At 37.3% G+C, this 16706-nt stretch overlaps 3 protein-coding genes across 4 annotated transcripts; 1 reads left to right on the plus strand and 2 right to left on the minus strand.

Moving 5' to 3' along the window:
- Positions 1–319: 319 nt before the first annotated feature.
- On the minus strand, positions 320–4706 carry LOC111803997 (probable galacturonosyltransferase 4). Of its 2 annotated transcripts, XM_023688634.1 has the most exons (9): positions 4495–4706; positions 4160–4382; positions 4020–4054; positions 3598–3703; positions 3318–3481; positions 2489–2760; positions 1981–2338; positions 1225–1800; positions 320–883 (listed from the first exon to the last, which is right to left on the minus strand). In XM_023688634.1, exons 2-9 carry the CDS (start codon positions 4254–4256, stop codon positions 608–610), a joined length of 1884 nt encoding a protein of 627 aa, XP_023544402.1. In that variant the 5' UTR covers positions 4257–4382; positions 4495–4706; the 3' UTR covers positions 320–607. The 2 variants fall into 2 exon arrangements, with proteins under 2 accessions (XP_023544402.1, XP_023544401.1); XM_023688633.1 differs by having other exon boundaries at positions 4160–4706.
- A 6452-nt stretch (positions 4707–11158) lies between these two features.
- On the plus strand, positions 11159–13730 carry LOC111804266 (ATP-dependent 6-phosphofructokinase 2). The gene is made up of 2 exons (XM_023689004.1): positions 11159–11769; positions 12741–13730. Exons 1-2 carry the CDS (start codon positions 11218–11220, stop codon positions 13605–13607), a joined length of 1419 nt encoding a protein of 472 aa, XP_023544772.1. The 5' UTR covers positions 11159–11217; the 3' UTR covers positions 13608–13730.
- A 64-nt stretch (positions 13731–13794) lies between these two features.
- On the minus strand, positions 13795–16422 carry LOC111804267 (E3 ubiquitin-protein ligase RGLG5-like). The gene is made up of 10 exons (XM_023689007.1): positions 15767–16422; positions 15443–15671; positions 15240–15353; positions 15047–15144; positions 14876–14955; positions 14685–14790; positions 14453–14580; positions 14153–14357; positions 13981–14037; positions 13795–13894 (listed from the first exon to the last, which is right to left on the minus strand). The coding sequence occupies exons 1-10, from the start codon at positions 15974–15976 to the stop codon at positions 13814–13816; spliced, it is 1308 nt and encodes a 435-aa protein (XP_023544775.1). The 5' UTR covers positions 15977–16422; the 3' UTR covers positions 13795–13813.
- Positions 16423–16706: the final 284 nt, after the last annotated feature.

The following is a 16706-nucleotide window of genomic DNA, read 5'->3' on the forward strand; positions in this document are numbered from 1 at the left end:
ACAAGTTACACCCAACCCAACCAGAGGCCTTTCTGCTTGAGTAAAATCATATCAAATGAAGCATTCTACGATTAAATGCTGATTATATAAAGCAAAGAATGAACTCAACAGACAAGCTACTAGAAGAGGTCAAATCTAAGAAAGAAATGATCTTCAATGAACCTGAAAGAAATTTTATTTTTGTCTTGCTATCGTTTCGTTCGTACCCTCCAAACAAAGTCATTTGGCCTGTTTCGGTAATAATATTTTCATGATAACAGATAGAAGTTTCAGATAATACAAATAAATGTGAGAGAGAGAGAGAGAGAGAGAGACCATCTTTTTCAAAATCTCAAACTGCAACTGGCAATATTTGGGGAAAAGGAGTTGGTCAAGTACATTTTGTAAACCAACAGAATATAGAGACCCACATGATATTATACATCTAAAGTGGGGGGAATTAAGAATAGATAGCATCAGTTAAGTTCTACTTTACATAACCAATAAACAAATCAAGAAGGGAAAAATAAATTAGAGAACCAAAAAAATAAGCAGAGATCCAGACCTGGAAAATTAACTATTGTGGATGTTAGACTCATCGAGGAATCTTTGAATCCACAAGGACCGTTCATGGATTGATGTTGCATTCTCTTAGATATAGATTGTCAAAATCAACATGCTTTGCCCAATAATTTCGGTACTTGGGTATGGCTATCTCGAGCCAAGGCTTCATGTTCCCATTATAGTGTATAACGGCCGCTCGTTCAATATCCTTCTGCCCAACATTAGGATTGTAACCGAGGCCTAGAACATGCCAGGATTTGTCAAGATTATAAGTGCGCTTCCAAAATGTGATGAGACCCGGTGGTAATGTCCCCAGCTTCCACAATTGCATGTCGTTATTCTGGGGAAAAAAAAAATACAATGTTTTGAGCAGGAATACTACTTCCAAAGAGCTAGGATCTACAAGTCACAATAAGACAATACTACCCAGCACTCTATAGATATGCATCACTATCCATCTTCAAAAAAGAATTATTGATGTCACAAATTTATTATATCCACCAAACTCCAGTTTACTATGTATAATTGGCACACAAAGATTTAACTAGAACGAACATGTTCACGTTTCAATCCTTCTTCCAGACGTATTTCTAATGTTGAAAATGTTTGTTCACTACCAATGATTTGAATGTTCCCAAGTCATATGACAAGTGGAATAGATATCAATTCATAAGAACTTACCAGCGTCTGCCAGGAGTGGTACACCTCTGTAATATTCTGCCTCTTCCATTCATCCAAATCAAAGACATTCATGCCATATGCCCAACCACAGGCATGAGGATCAAATTTTTTTGAGATGAGAGGGTTTGAGAAATTGAGATATCTATCAAACCGATGAAAGCTTTCTCCACAAGTCTCTACAGCACCATTAACATTTCCTTTCAAATCAACGAACCAAAGTTTTGTGAGATCTTTCTGCACTACTATATCATCATCCAGGAACAAAACTTTTTTGAGCTTCGGGAATAATTGTGGGAGGTAAAATCGTAGATGGTTCAAGATGGACAAGTACTTTGGATTCCGGAACTTCATATTTGCATCAGAGCTAGCCTGATGAGCCCGGAAATAATAGTCTATCATAGACGAAGAACTCAACTGCTTAAGAACTGGACTATAACTGGTGTTTAACCATGTAAATTCTTCCGTATTCTGAACCTGGATGGTAGCTTTTCCAGGTGGATTAGCTTGAAACCACATCCTCATTGCTGCATAATTGAGTTTATCTGTAATAATGTGGAAAACGTGTTTTGAAGGCTCCTGAAATTATCAAATACGTGAAATAAGTCATGATTTCAAACAAAGGGAAAGGTCCATAGTTGTATCAACTTTAACAATGACAAGAAATCAGACTCTTTCTGCCAATCCCAACCAACGGTGAAAAAAGAAATCAATGTATAAAATATGAAAAGACATCATAATTCCACGAGAAATATATACCTCTGCATGAGTGATTGTTGAGTTAACAACTACTGCTGCTGCCAATATATTATCTGAGAATAACGCATAATGATATAGGTCCGGATCTTCTAGTTTCTCTTGACCTGGGAAATGCTGTTGGGACAAATTCAGAGAATAGTATTCGGTTGTCAGGCGCAAGGGAAGGCAATGAAGGCCTTTAGGAAGTGTTTTTGCTGTTAATTGTGTCAAAAACAGGGTTTGCTTCTTGTGCACTCGCAACTGCTCTTCAGTTGAGTGAAGCATCGCTCGCAGTTTCTTTACCACAATAGAACAGTCATCCTGAGTTTGTTTCCCTTTTGCCAGTGTTTGCTCCATTGTCTTCAATCTCTCGTTGGCACTGAAACATTAATAGCATCCAATAGTGAACACAAAGTCCCTCTCAAGAATGTCCCATCCCATTAGATTTAAATAGATATAGAAGAAACAATAACTCATTCTCAGATGGAACATTAACATGGACACGGATGGCATCAGAAAGAAAATTTACTTTTTAGGTAGCTCAGAATCCTTGCTTGCATCACCTAATGTTCGTTGAACTTCCTTTATCCTCAGTCGAAGTTCTCTTGTGAGGTGGGGATTGTTCCTAGTGCCTGGAAGAGAGAGGTAAACTTTGGCCCTTATGAGCTGATCCTTGAGATGTCTTACCCGAGCATTAGGAAAAGCAGCTTGAACATTCTCTGATTCAGATCTTGATCTTCCTATTTCTCCCCCATCAGCTTTCTCAGAAGTTTGGGTGGCTGGCTGCTCATGTTTGGGATTCTGGCAGTTGGCAAGTAACATAGACACAAGGAGAAGAGAAAATAGAGTTAAAATAAGTGATTCTGGGAATAAGGAAGTTCATGCACAATATATAATGGTCGCATAATCTTCTGGAAAATTCATTGTATACCAGAATAAAGAAACATTCTGAATAAATCAAAGAGTTGATTAATTATTCCTGGCAGCAAGATGAGCTGACTCTTATGTGCTCCCTTTATGGCTCTACTTCGGGAGGGCTTTAGAAATAGAGCCATTTGGTTAAAAGAAGCAATAGCGAAACTACATAAATGACTCCTTTGGCATAGTATTGGAGCAAGAAAATTACGTTGCAAATTTGCTATCTAGCCACAGCGATAGGCTTCTCGAGAGAATGGAAATGAAAGCTCTTGATAAAAACAATAACTCTTGCTGGATAATAAGTTAATCAGAACTATCCATGCGAAACTCATGAAAAAACTATCAAAGGTTTCTAAGCATCACCCTGCACATGCAAATAAATCTATAACAACAGGACAACTAAAGAGTATAGGAGAAATGGCAAAAAGCCAGATTCATACAGGATCGACTTTGCTGTTCTGTTCACCGGTACTATCGGGATCCCCTCTAATGGTATTTGCCATCCCAAATGGATCCGTAACCTGCTTGATTGGATTCTCGTTTTGAGAATGATCTTCCTCATTAGTCGTGGTCAATACTCTATTAGATTTACGCTCTACTACCCCTACAGATTGTGCACCAGAAGAAAAAATTAACAAATGACAAGGAAAAGAAATATACAAAACCAGAAAGCAGTGTTATAAACAGAAATATTTATATATAGCACATCCTTAGCCAAACCTTGGGTGCCGTCGTTCCTCTGCCAAACCGAAGCAGTGGAATCAGGAAGTGAATTGTTGTCGGAATAAACAATCGCGACGAGCTCTTCGACGCTTGATGAAGATTTCTTTTACCCAAAACGATGAATCAAAGAAGAATCGTCAGAAAAATTGGTATCCAAAAAATGCAAAAATCAGAACAAAAGCGAATAAGAAATAGATTTAAAAAACTGTAGGAAATTGACAAAGTAGCAACCCATCGGCAGGATTTAGATGCCTGACATCGCTATTGAAACCCCGGTTTACGAAGACACAGGGAAATTAGAAGAATAAGTGGGAGAAAACAGCCAAACGATCGAATCACACGCTTTTTTTTTTTTTCAATATCGCAATGGCAAATAACAAGATGAAGCATACAGAGCGAGTCTACACGGATTTACTCACCGAAGTTGAAAAATCTTCAATAAAATCGCCTTTAGCTGCAGAAATGAAAACTCTATTTCAAAATCTATAGATAGCAGCGAAACGAAAAAGAAAACGAACCGGATTCCATAACGAAATCGGCGAGATAGAAGGACACTTACATGACAACTCGATGGTGGCGAGGCGATTAGAGTAAAGCAAAATCGGAGCAATAACCGTCAAAAAGAGCATCAACACCACCAGATTTCTGATCCGCATTTTTCATTCAAAATACAAAAAAACCTAGCAATTTGCAAAGTAACCAAATCCTCACTCCGCCGATCGGCTCGAACGGTATGCCAAATAAACACCACACGTCGTCGTCCGCAAAGACTCCGTCAGAATCTTAGATAGAAGAAACGAAAATAGGAAAGAATATAAGAAGCAATACGGCAATCGTTCATCGAAAGATAAAATCCCTTTTGGCGTGGAAGGAACTGTATTCTCTCTGCTGTACCTGAGACCACACCACAACACGGTGCCTTGCAGTGATGCCTTCTTCGGAAGAAGAAAAAATGGCTGAAGAGGACAGGAAGAAGAAGAAGAAGAAGAAGAAGGAGTTTGATTTCGATCAGCATTCAGCAATCAGCGTCGTCCTTCCCGCACTTTTGAGGAAGAAGAAAGACAACTACGAATCGACGATGTCCAACACGTGATAGAACGAGAAAATTACGGACAGCCCAACCTTATTATATAATTTTCCTTATTTATTTATTTATTTATTTATATTATTATTTTACAAATATCTAAAATTTCATAAATCTCAATTTTTATCTATAAACTTTACTGTATTTAATAATTTTTTAAATTAACCGACTTAATAATGTAAAATTAAATTATATCTTTTAAAATGAAATAAATTTAAAAAAATTAAGAATTAGTCTTATAATCTAACATTTTCTTAATTTTAAAAAATTACTCTTGTATTTATATTTATAAATAAAATATTTTATTATTTTATTTTTGTTATTTGTTAAGCTTTATGACAATATTTTAATTTAATTAGATGAGTTATTATATAGTTTTTTTTTTCCTCGTTTGAACGGAATAAAAAAGTATAGGGTAAATTATTTTATTATTTTAAAATATTCCTGAATCTCACATGTTCCTCGCTAAAGGCCCAAATCGCCAGCTGCCAGCCCATTTACGAAAATAAACAAAATTAAATTATTATATTACATTTCTTTATATTTTAAAATTTAAAAAGTAACAAAAAAAAAAAATATATATATATATATATATATATATATATATACGATTAAAAAATCACTCTCACCTTCTGGTTTCGAGAATGAATCGAGCTAAATAGGTAACTTATACTAACAAACGAAAGGCGGCACAAGAGTTATCACTTGCTTTAGAACGAGAAAAATATGTGATCACGTGGGCCATTCGGCAATCGTGCTCTATCTCGTGTAATTACACCACTCAAGATGCGTGATCGCTTGCTTCCCCGTACATCCGCATACAACACTTTTTTCCCTCTTATTCTCTATTCTTCTAATTAAATTGACGACTCTCGTGAACGTCTATGTTTGTTAGTGTGAATGACCTGATCTAAATATGGATAAGATTTATGACGAAACCAATTTCATCCACCTAAAACGTAAGAAAATCTCCATCGCTCTTTAGTTAATTATATAAAAATTTAAAGTAATATCTAATATTTGAAATTACTTCTAACACTTGCATAAATTTTTATTATATAATTATTCTTTATTTAGCTATTTCCATTTTGAAACAATTTTAAAAATCATATTTGAATTTTAAAAGATGTGTCTAAAAAGGATAATAAAACCTCAAATAATTAAAACATAATTCTTTTTAAATAATAACCAGACAACACATTATTCTAAGACGATGTTAAATACAACGTTAATAGAGTAACCTAACATTAAAACTATTTATACAAGCTACAAATGTTGTTAAAAGGGTTACTAGGTCTAGCTTATGATATTAACACATATTCCTTATGTGTCGGTCTCAATATAGTTCAACTTTAATGCTATTCTGACCTGTTTTAATATCATGTCGGGAACTCCTGGATGACTTGGTAATAAAGCATCATTTACCATTCTTGTTGAATTCGAGAAAAATATATTATTATATTATATTACCAATTTAAGTCTAACTCAACTATTTAAAACATTATAGTTTCTACCAAAATGCGAGAAGTTGTTTGAGTTCGACATTAACGAGTTTTCCAAATAAAACTTTCATTTTTGTATATAAAAAGTCCGTTAATATTAAATTTATCTACAAATTGATCCCTAAAATCAATAATTTTCTAGGACATAATAGATCTGACTTTTTTTAATTCTCTTCCTGACCACATACATTTAAACCAATTAAACTATATTCAAGTTGACATCGAATAACTCTAGAAATGTAAATCCAATAATTATTTTGGAGCAACCGCCATAGTCTGTTGCGTGTGCTACCTAAATAAAATTCAATCCAATCTCATCCAATCCAACATTCTATTTTTAGATTGGCTGGGTTATTTTTTAAAAATTATTTAAAAAAGTCATACTTATTATCCAGAATACACGAGCGTTAATAACTAAAATCTCATAAAATTCAAATATCAAATATTCACTAGTAATAATATATTACTAACATAGATTTCGTCCGTTCTCAAAAAATTCAACCCAACCCAATCCAAGTTTTACGATCTAGTGCAGATTAATTGAATTATCAAATCGATCTAGTGCAGATTAATTGAATTATCAAATCATATGAATGCTCTTACGCTCGATAAACAAATCAAAGCGAATCAGATCAAACCGATATAAACATAATTAATTAGGTCAATAGGTCATAAGCTCAAGAAAAAAAAGATAGATGAGAGAGAGAGGCCGGAACGTGAAAAGTGGAACAGACCTTAGAAGCTGGACCTCATGTAACATGTTGGGTGAATGATGGCACTGCGGGACGAACAACAACGCCAATGCTCACAAACTGCGTGACCCAATTCCATTTTCCATAAAAATTAAAAATATATATATATATATATATAATTAATTATTTTATTTCCAATTTACCTTACCCGCCTCGTTTCATTGTTCATCTTCCAAGCCACTTGATCAATGGACCGCCAAAGCACCAAGCGACCAAGAGAATCATCAGCCGAACAATCTCCGCTGCCGGAGATCGGTAATGGAAAGAAGCAGCGCCTCCACGGCGGAAGTGACGACGCCAAGGAACCTCTTCCTAGAACATTCTTTGATTTCGATCTGTCGTTCGGCGTCTTCGATTTCCCCTGGTTGAAGGAGAGCCTGATTTATTCCGAATCCGAGGACTGGAAATTGGACGATGTTTTCTTCACCTCCTTTTACAATGGACTATCCACCGCCGATGCTACTACGATTGGGACGGAGTTGTCCTCGGGGCAATTGGTTTGGAGTAATCTGCCGGATCCTTGGGAGGCGGAATACGAGGCACAAGTGCCGCCGACGACGCTGGACGACGGCGGAGGAGGACAGGCAGGGGAGGGGATGGATTGTATCTGGAAGTCTCTGCTAAATCAACCGCTTCAACAAGGGAGTAGAGCGTTGTAGAATTGGGCGTAATGAAGTTCGTGTTCTCTCCCAGAGCCATCGGCGGCTCCTTCCAACCACTTGGATCCAATAAAATTAAAATTCTCCTGTTTGATTAAACCTAGTTTTTATTTACTCCATTTATAAGAATTCCGCCTTACAAAACCAAATTACCTCACGATTTTAAAATGCATATGTTAAGGAGAAGTTTTCGCATTTACAAGGAATGTTTCGTTCAGGAGCCAGCTTACTATGCTAGCACACCGCTCGATGTCTGATTCTGATACCATTTGTAACAGCCTAAGTTCAGAGCTAGTAGATATTGTCTGTTTCGACCTGTAATAAGGTTTGAGATCTCACATCGGTTGGAGAGGAGAGCGAAACATTCCTTATAAGAATATGGAAATCTCCCCTTACTGTGAGGTTGACGATGATACATAATAGGTTAGAGTGGACAATATTTGTTAGTGGTGGGCTTGTGCCGGTACAAAGATAGATACATGAATGAGGCGATACCATATTTGAATAACAGTGATCCTAAGAATATGTTTGGTTTAACGATCAAATGACTGTTAGAGTCATCAGGTGTCGAATATCATGACTTTCGAAGTCATGCGTNATGAAAGAGATTTCCGGAAGTCCACAGAAAAATTATTGCTAATTGCCCGAAATGCGAAGCAAAAATATTCTGATAAAGACGTTCTTCAGTAATATCATCATGACTTTCGAAGTCATGCGCGGTAGCAATACCAAACCAAATACGACGAGTAGTGGGGTCCTGAGCTAAGCCTTGGCTAAACCTTGGAAATCTTAGCGCCATAATACCTTTCAAATCTTCCTAGCCATTATCCGACTGCAATAAGGCAGCGTCGGTCAGTGTCCTTTGGCCTCTGAGTCGTAAGCACTCGTTGGCTGTAAAAAATTGAATGGTTCACCCAAATAAGGAGTATTATGTGTACAATGGAAGGCAAAAATAAGAAAATAATCACCAAATCGACCTAGAGCTTTGGATATCCTCGTACTTAGATTTGGAACCTGGATTCAATATCTAATATGTCTCGGTATAACCATGTTACTTAAGAGTGAGGACTATTCCCACCGATCAACATAAGTTCTTTCGACATGTTTTAACTTCACTCACGTACTTTTTTAAGAGGTCACCCAACATAATTGCTTCAAGTTAAGCCCGCTTAACTTTGAGTGTGGGAATTGTGAAATCCAAAATTGGTTGAATAGGGGAACGAAACATTCCATATATATAAGGGTGTGAAGACGCTAGGCCCTAGGGGGTAAGGGTGTGGAAACCTCTCCTTAGTAAATGCATATTAAAAATCGGAGGTTGACAGCGATGTGTAATGGACTAAAGGAGACAATAACTGCTCTCGATGGGCTTGAACTGTTACAAGAATAGTCTTCATTGTGAGAAGCGACAAGTAAGGGCTAAAATTGACAATATTTGCTAGCGGTAGACTTTGGTTGTTACAGGAATAGTTTTCACTCTGAGAAATGATACGTAACAGGTCAAAGTAGACAATAGTTGTAAGCAATGGGCTTAGACGGTTACAGGAATGGTCTTCACTATGAGAAGCGATACGTAACGAGTCAAAACATACAATATCGGTTAGTGGTGGGTTTGGGCTATTACAGAAACAGTCTTCACTATGAGAAGTGATACGTAATGAGCAAAAACAAACAATATTTGCTAGCGGTAGACTTTGGTTATTACAGGAATAATTTTCATTATGAGAAATGATACGTAACAGGTCAAAGCAGGCAATAACTGCTAGCAGTGAACTTGGATTGTTACAAGAATGGTCTTCATTATGAGAAGCGATACGTAACGAGTCAAAACATACAATATCAGTTGGCAGTGGGCTTGAGTTGTTACGGAAACAGTCTTCACTATGAAAAGCGATACGTAACGGGCAAAAACAGACAATATCTACTAACGGTAGACTTTGGTTGTTACATGAATAGTTTTCCCTATGAAAAATGATACGTAACAGGTCAAAACAGACAATAGCGGCTATCAGTGGGCTTTGACTGTTACAGGAATGGTCTTCACTATGAGAAACGATACGTAACGAAGTCAAAACATACAAAATCGGTTGGCGATGGACTTGAGCTGTTACAGAAAACAGTCTTCACTATGAGAAGCGATACGTAACAGGCAAATAACAGACAATATCGGCTAGCAGTGTGTTGTATGACAGAGATATTATTGAAAATGAAGTGAAAATTGAAAATTAAAAATTAATTTTGTTAAAAACAATAATAATGAGGACATTGAAATGGACGAAAGATGCATAAAACAAGAAAGAAAAACCAAAAGCCACGCTGTAAATTAAATTGTTAAAAAGTAAGTAAAAATATAATTTATTGGATGGAATGAATCAGACATTTTTTCACAGCGAAGCTGACCTGTCATTGTGAGCTTGCCTCGTTGTCGTTTAGACTGGTTTTTGTGCCGGTCCAGAAAACACAAGCTTACAAGAAGCTCCCCCTTGGGTTTATCCCACGGCGTTCCCTATAAAACCACGCACATCGGCCTAACCCATCCTCATCGGGTTGGGACTCTGGTCCTGCCTGGCTCCCTGCATGCCAACTATGGAGCCTTTGCCAAGCCTCCTTCGCATCCTTCCTAATTGGCATCAAGGGAGTCATGCAGGCTAAATTTCACCGTCATCCCCGCCCACGATTACTCGTTCTCGAAAAATTATTTGAGGAGACTCGAGCGTGCCTCACCTTTCTAAGCAGGTTCAATGCATGGTAAGAAAAATGTTTCGTTTTTTCATTATCTCTCGTTTGCATCATTTCAATGGGTGTAAATTTAATGATGTGTTCACTGTAATAGTCTCGTCGAACAATAAGTTATTCGAGGAGGCTGTCACAACTAACCATCTGATTACTACGTGTGTGTGGGTGGGGATCCCTTCCTCCACGGGCACCATATCTAATATTAACATTCTTTATCATTATATAAATTTTTTAGGGTTATTACCCATAAAAATCATTCATAGATTTTTTTTAAAATTTTTTAATGTTAGTTTTAAATTTTTGAAATGTGATAATAATTTTTAACTTTAAAAAAAATAAAAAATGTTTTTGACATTACTAGAAGAATTTAAAGTTATTAATGAAAAAATTATTTATTTATTTATTTTTGAAAATGGAAGGATATTATTGACATTTCATGTGTTATTAAAGTTAAAAAGAATATTTTCTTTTTAATAAAGTGCTTTTAAGATAATTTTGTAGGATTAAATTTTAAAAAAAAAAAAAAAAACCCATAGATTATGAGTCATACGGTAATTCTAAAGTTCCTTAAATATTAAAAAAAAAATGTATTCAACTCTTGAATAATTAATTTTGAAAAATGAGGTACCAAAGTTTTGATTAATTAATTTTGAACCCACTTTTTTCAAATATTTACAAAAAAAAAAGGCAACCAATAGAAACAAAGCAAGTAGATAATGCCCTTTACACCACCATCTGCCAAGTTTTATAATTATAATTAAATAAATAAATATATATATATATATATATATATATACTTTAGAAACAAGCCACCTCATCAACGAGTTCATTCTTCATTTCACTCATCCCCCCAAACTCGCCTCTCAATTTCCCCTTCCCCTAAGATGGCCACCGCCGCCGCCGCCGAAATCGCTGACCGGCACCCCCCCATCGCCGTTGCAAGCCTGCCCCACCTGACCGACCACTTCCCGACCCTCCAAAGCAGAACCAACCCACTTCAGAACAACCAATTCTTCCACCCAATAGACGGCTTCTACGCCACCTCCACCGACGTGGTCCTACGCCGCATCGCCTTCGACCTCTCCAGAAAGCCTTCTCCAGGACACGTGGCGTACTACCGAGCTGGTCCACGGCGGTCGGTTTACTTCGAACCGGAGTCGGTTCGAGCGGCGATCGTGACGTGTGGAGGGCTGTGCCCCGGGATGAACACGGTGATCAGAGAGCTGGTGGTGGGGCTGTGGGAGCTGTACGGAGTGCGGCAGATACATGGGATCGTGGCTGGCTACAGAGGGTTCTACTCGAGCGAGCCGGTGGAGCTGAGTCTGAAGCTGGTCGATGATTGGCACAAGAGAGGCGGCACCGCCCTTCGAACCTCCCGTGGCGGGTTTGATCTCCGGCGGATCGTCGATGCCATTCAAGATCGTGGTTTCAATCAGGTTTTTTAATTTAATTTATTTTTATTTGGGAGTTAATTTCAAGGCATTTATTAGAGAGTTAGTTTGAAGGCATTTAAAAAATGGGACACTTGGCGCTCCAACACTAAAACTTGGATGTCTAATTTGTAATTTTTATTCTTTATTATTATTTTAAAGTTTTAATATAATCTTTATAAAAAAAAAAAATCCTAATAAATTAAATATATTTATTATGCAAACATCAGCCTAACATGATTTTAAAAAATATTACTAGAAATATAAAATATTAATATTTACTTTAAATAAAAAAATATATTAATATTTAGTTTAAATATTACTATTAGAGTCTCAATCTAGAAAAAGCCTATAGCGTGTATATATATATATGTGTGTGTGTGTATATGTATATATGTGTGTATATGTGTGTGTGTATATATATGTGTGTATATGTGTGTATGTGTGTTAGATATATATGTGTATAGATATATATGTGTGTGTGTGTATATATATGTGTGTATGTGTATGTATGTGTGTATAGATACATATGTGTGTGTGTGTATATATATATGTATGTGCGTGTATGTGTATGTGTGTATAGATATATATGTGTGTGTATATATATATGTATGTCTATATATATCTATATGTATGTATGTCTATATCTATATATATCTATATCTATGTATGTATGTATGTCTGTCTATATATATATATCTATATGTATGTATGTATATGTATGTATGCCTCTCTATATATATGTATGTATGTATATATATATATATATATATCTATGTATGTATGTATGTATGTTTATATATGTATGTAATATATATATATATCCAGGTTGGTCGGGCTTGCAGATAAAATGGATAATTTCTTTAATATTTCTGTTTCCTAATTTCTCCAATAGTTTTCGTTGTCAAGAATTTTCATATTTGGATTAGGAATTAGGATTGTTTTAATGGGAGATTCATTGCAAATTAATTCACTAGGTCTATATAATCGGAGGAGATGGCACAATGCGTGGCGCCGTCAAGATATTCGAAGAAGTATGCCGTCGGAATCTGCAAGTCGCCGTCACCGGGATCCCGAAAACAGTTGACAATGACATCGGAATCATCGACCGATCATTCGGATTCCAAACAGCCGTCGAAATGGCGCAGCAGGCAGTCAGCGCCGCTCATGTGGAGGCTGAGAGCGCGGTGAACGGCATAGGTCTCGTGAAATTGATGGGCAGAAGCACCGGCCATATCGCTCTTCACGCCACATTGAGCAGTCGAGACGTCGATTGCTGCTTAATACCTGAAATGGAGTTTTATTTGGAAGGCGACGGAGGTTTGTTTCCGTTTCTTGAGCGGAGGTTGAAGGAGAATGGGCATGCGGTTCTGGTGGTTGCAGAGGGAGCAGGACAGGATACAATACCTAGAACTGAGGCACAAAAGGAAGAGCGGGACGAATCTGGAAATCCGGTGTTCTTGGATGTGGGCGGATGGTTGAAGACGGAACTCAAAGATTGGTGGGCGAGAACGCACCCCGGTGAGTTGTTTACTGTTAAATACATAGATCCTACTTACATGATTCGTGCTGTGCCTGCAAATGCTACAGATAACTCCTATTGTACATTGCTTGCTCATTCTGCAATTCATGGGGTAATGGCTGGTTATACTGGATTTGTCTCTGGCCCTATTAATGGAAACTATTCGTATATTCCTTTGAAAGATGTGGCAGAAGCAAAGAATGAAGTTAATACGAGAGATCATAAATGGGCATGGGTTAGATCTGTCACTAATCAGCCTGATTTTGTAAAAACTCCACTATTCGATCCAGAAAATCAGAGTTCATCAGGGATTTCTAGCTGAAATAGATTTTAGGATTCTGTGTCTGGATATCTGTAACTGTATCATACCTTTAATCTTTTGAAATCAAAGTGCACTTCTGTTCTGTACACACAAATCAAAATAATCAAACACTTGATTGTTCTTAAGCACACAAATTTCTGCTATGATTACTTCAGAATTACAGAAAATGCCTTTCAGAGAATTCCTGGAACTGGCTTGTCAGCTAGTTAGCGCAATCTTATCCTTGTGGTTATGTGGGTTTGACATATTGGGCAGAGGATGAGATCTTCACCACAAACTGAGCATATCTGCAATAAACATGCTTGTTAATACTAAACCATTGAAAAGGGGACAAAAAGGATAGAGAGAACAGCTTGGAGTTGTTCCCATTTACCTGATGTCCACATCCAAATGCAAGATCTTTCTCATTGATGTAGCATTTTGAACAGATCTGCAAATCACAATGTGGTCATTAAGAAATTGATCGTTCTATGAATGAACATCATAGGTTTCTAGCCAATATGTGTTCATGTGATGTTACAGAGCTCTTTCAAGTGTAGCCTTACCCGATTAAATGACGACGATGGCGAAGACACAGAAGATGATCTGAGAAGTGCTGAATGAGATGGAGAGGAGGAACCATAGAAGGATGTAGATGATATGTCACTTTCTGTGCGCCTAAAGTTTGGAAAATGGTTGCGGGAAATATAGGTGATTGGAGGAGGCCGTGGCAGTGGGAAAGGTAAATGCCCTTGTGTGTTTCTTTTTTGGCTGAAAGTAAAACAAGTTTAGAAAGTTGAGTTAACAATATGCACTAGATTTACCATGATAAGCAGCATTGTTGAAACATTCAGCTGGTAATTTACCCCAGAAGTTGGAGTCTCATTGTTGCCTTGTATTGTGGTGGTATCTCCATTAGACATTGCAGCGCAAACTCGGTCTTCTTTTTCGATGGGGGAGTACCCTTGGACATGATATCGGTAAAGTTCACGAACTGCACCAGACAATGAACACCAGAATGAAAAGGTTATATATAATAGAACCAAAAGAATGGTCTTATGAGTCTGGTACTGTAAGTTCTATCTCGTCTCTTTTCACCTGAAAATTGTCGAAATCGCGAGCTGGGATTTGATCGTCACACCGGTACATCTGGTCCCATGGTCCATCACCCACACCGACTAAGATTATCGATAAAGGATATTTGCTGCATAAAGAAGATGAAAGTTGAAGCTACAAAAGGCAATGGGAATGTAGCAAACATGTGCTTATTTACATGTATTTCAACCAACCTTGCTTCAACAATCGCTTCAATAGTGCTCTGTTCTTGAGGACTGAGGTGGCCTTGACAAGTGTCTACACTTCTTGTGACCTATCACAGAGAACATGAGTTATACGAATAAGTCAGCTTTAGAAGAACCATAAACAGTCTAATCAACTTCAATCATAATGTAGCCAGTTACTTGTCCATCAGCAATGATCAGAAGAATATGATACTGGCCGTCACTGTCGTTGACAATTCTGATGGCGTTTCGGATGATCGGAGCAAATGATGTCGGACCTGATATAACAAGTAGTATGCAAGGGAACGGAAGATGTAGTGAATTCAAATTGAGCAGGAAGAAGGGAATGGAAATTCCAGTGATGAAGATTTACCAGCCAGTTTCACGTGAGGTACTGTTTCTCTGTAGCAATGGAGTACTTCCTCAAAACCATGGCAGGGCGTATCTCCCGGATGGAAGCTAAAAACGTCCCGGTCGCCAGTAGTAACTGCAGAAGAAAAAAGAGAAATGAATGGAACTTCTAAGATAGTTCACCAGAGAATCATGAAATTCTACAATTTGATTACAAAATCACACCATCTCCGAAGCCATAGCATGGAATTATGTTATCATCGTCGAATTTTTCGAGTGTCTTGCCGATGATGGATATTGCTTGTTCATAGGGATTGAGACAAGCTCCATCAAGGTCATGCAGATTCCTCCCCATGAAAGATTTCTTCCCAGTCCACTCATTGCTTTTTGTGAAGTCAATCCCAACGATCAAGTTGGAGGATTCCAAACCTGCCTTTTCCAGGGCTTCACTCACCTGCAAGTGCAGAAGGCAATAAACTTCAGCATCAAATTCAGGACATATGAATCCAATTAACAGATGTTGAAAGCGAAACATTAGATGAATGATACCTGTTCAAGGGATTCAAAGTCGTCACCATTGATTATAGGATTCGGGGGTCGGGAAGAAGGCGCGGAATTGGTGCTTGGGGATGGGGAAGAAGGCCAGGGACTGGTGGTTGGGGGAGGACTATAACCACAAGAACACCTTAATGGCTGGTTCCGATGATCACCATAGAGGTGCACATGGCAGTGAATGTTCTTAGAAGATTTTGCTCCCATTTTCTGTTTTGATGTTTGCTTTGATGAACAATCTCTCCAAAGAAGAAGCAACCAGGGAAAGAAGGTGTTACTGAGGTGAAGAACAATATGGTAATTCAGGAAGAACAATGTCTAGGAATCAGAATTGAATGCCAAAACATATTTGAAGGGAGAAGTATGGCAAGTAATGACGAAGGATACCGTGCCTGTTCAAGAAATGATCGAAGTCAAAGAAATTAAACACATTCGAAGCTGAAATCAGGAAGCTTCAACGAACCCATCATTCAAATTCCCTCTCTGGACTGTATAAAAATAAAAGTCTTAAGTGTATATACAAAATAATCTGTGTTGAATGATTCAATATGTAATTCAGTTGAGAATTGGGGTATTTTATAAATGGAAACCCAGTAGTATTCAACGGAATTGATAGTGATGCTTCAATTATAATCTAGTTTTATAAAGCTTAAGTGAGAAAATTGATATGTTTTTTATTTTCCTTTTTTTAATGAATGAATATATTTTTGTTGGAATGTTGTAGTTGGATTGGAGAGTCAACGGGCATTCCAAACACTCAATCACATTATTATTCTATAAGAAGAAATTATGCGAGAATTTCTTGAAAATAAGTAATATGTTAAACTCTGACGGGAGAAAGTCAGATGACATAAGAAAAATCACAGAAACTGTGAACGCAGAGCACCGACGGAAAATGAAAAATCACCATAAACGCAGAACACCGACTGTAACAACC

This window comes from Cucurbita pepo, chromosome LG10 (genome assembly GCF_002806865.2).
Source record: "Cucurbita pepo subsp. pepo cultivar mu-cu-16 chromosome LG10, ASM280686v2, whole genome shotgun sequence".
NCBI classification, from domain to species: domain Eukaryota; kingdom Viridiplantae; phylum Streptophyta; class Magnoliopsida; order Cucurbitales; family Cucurbitaceae; genus Cucurbita; species Cucurbita pepo.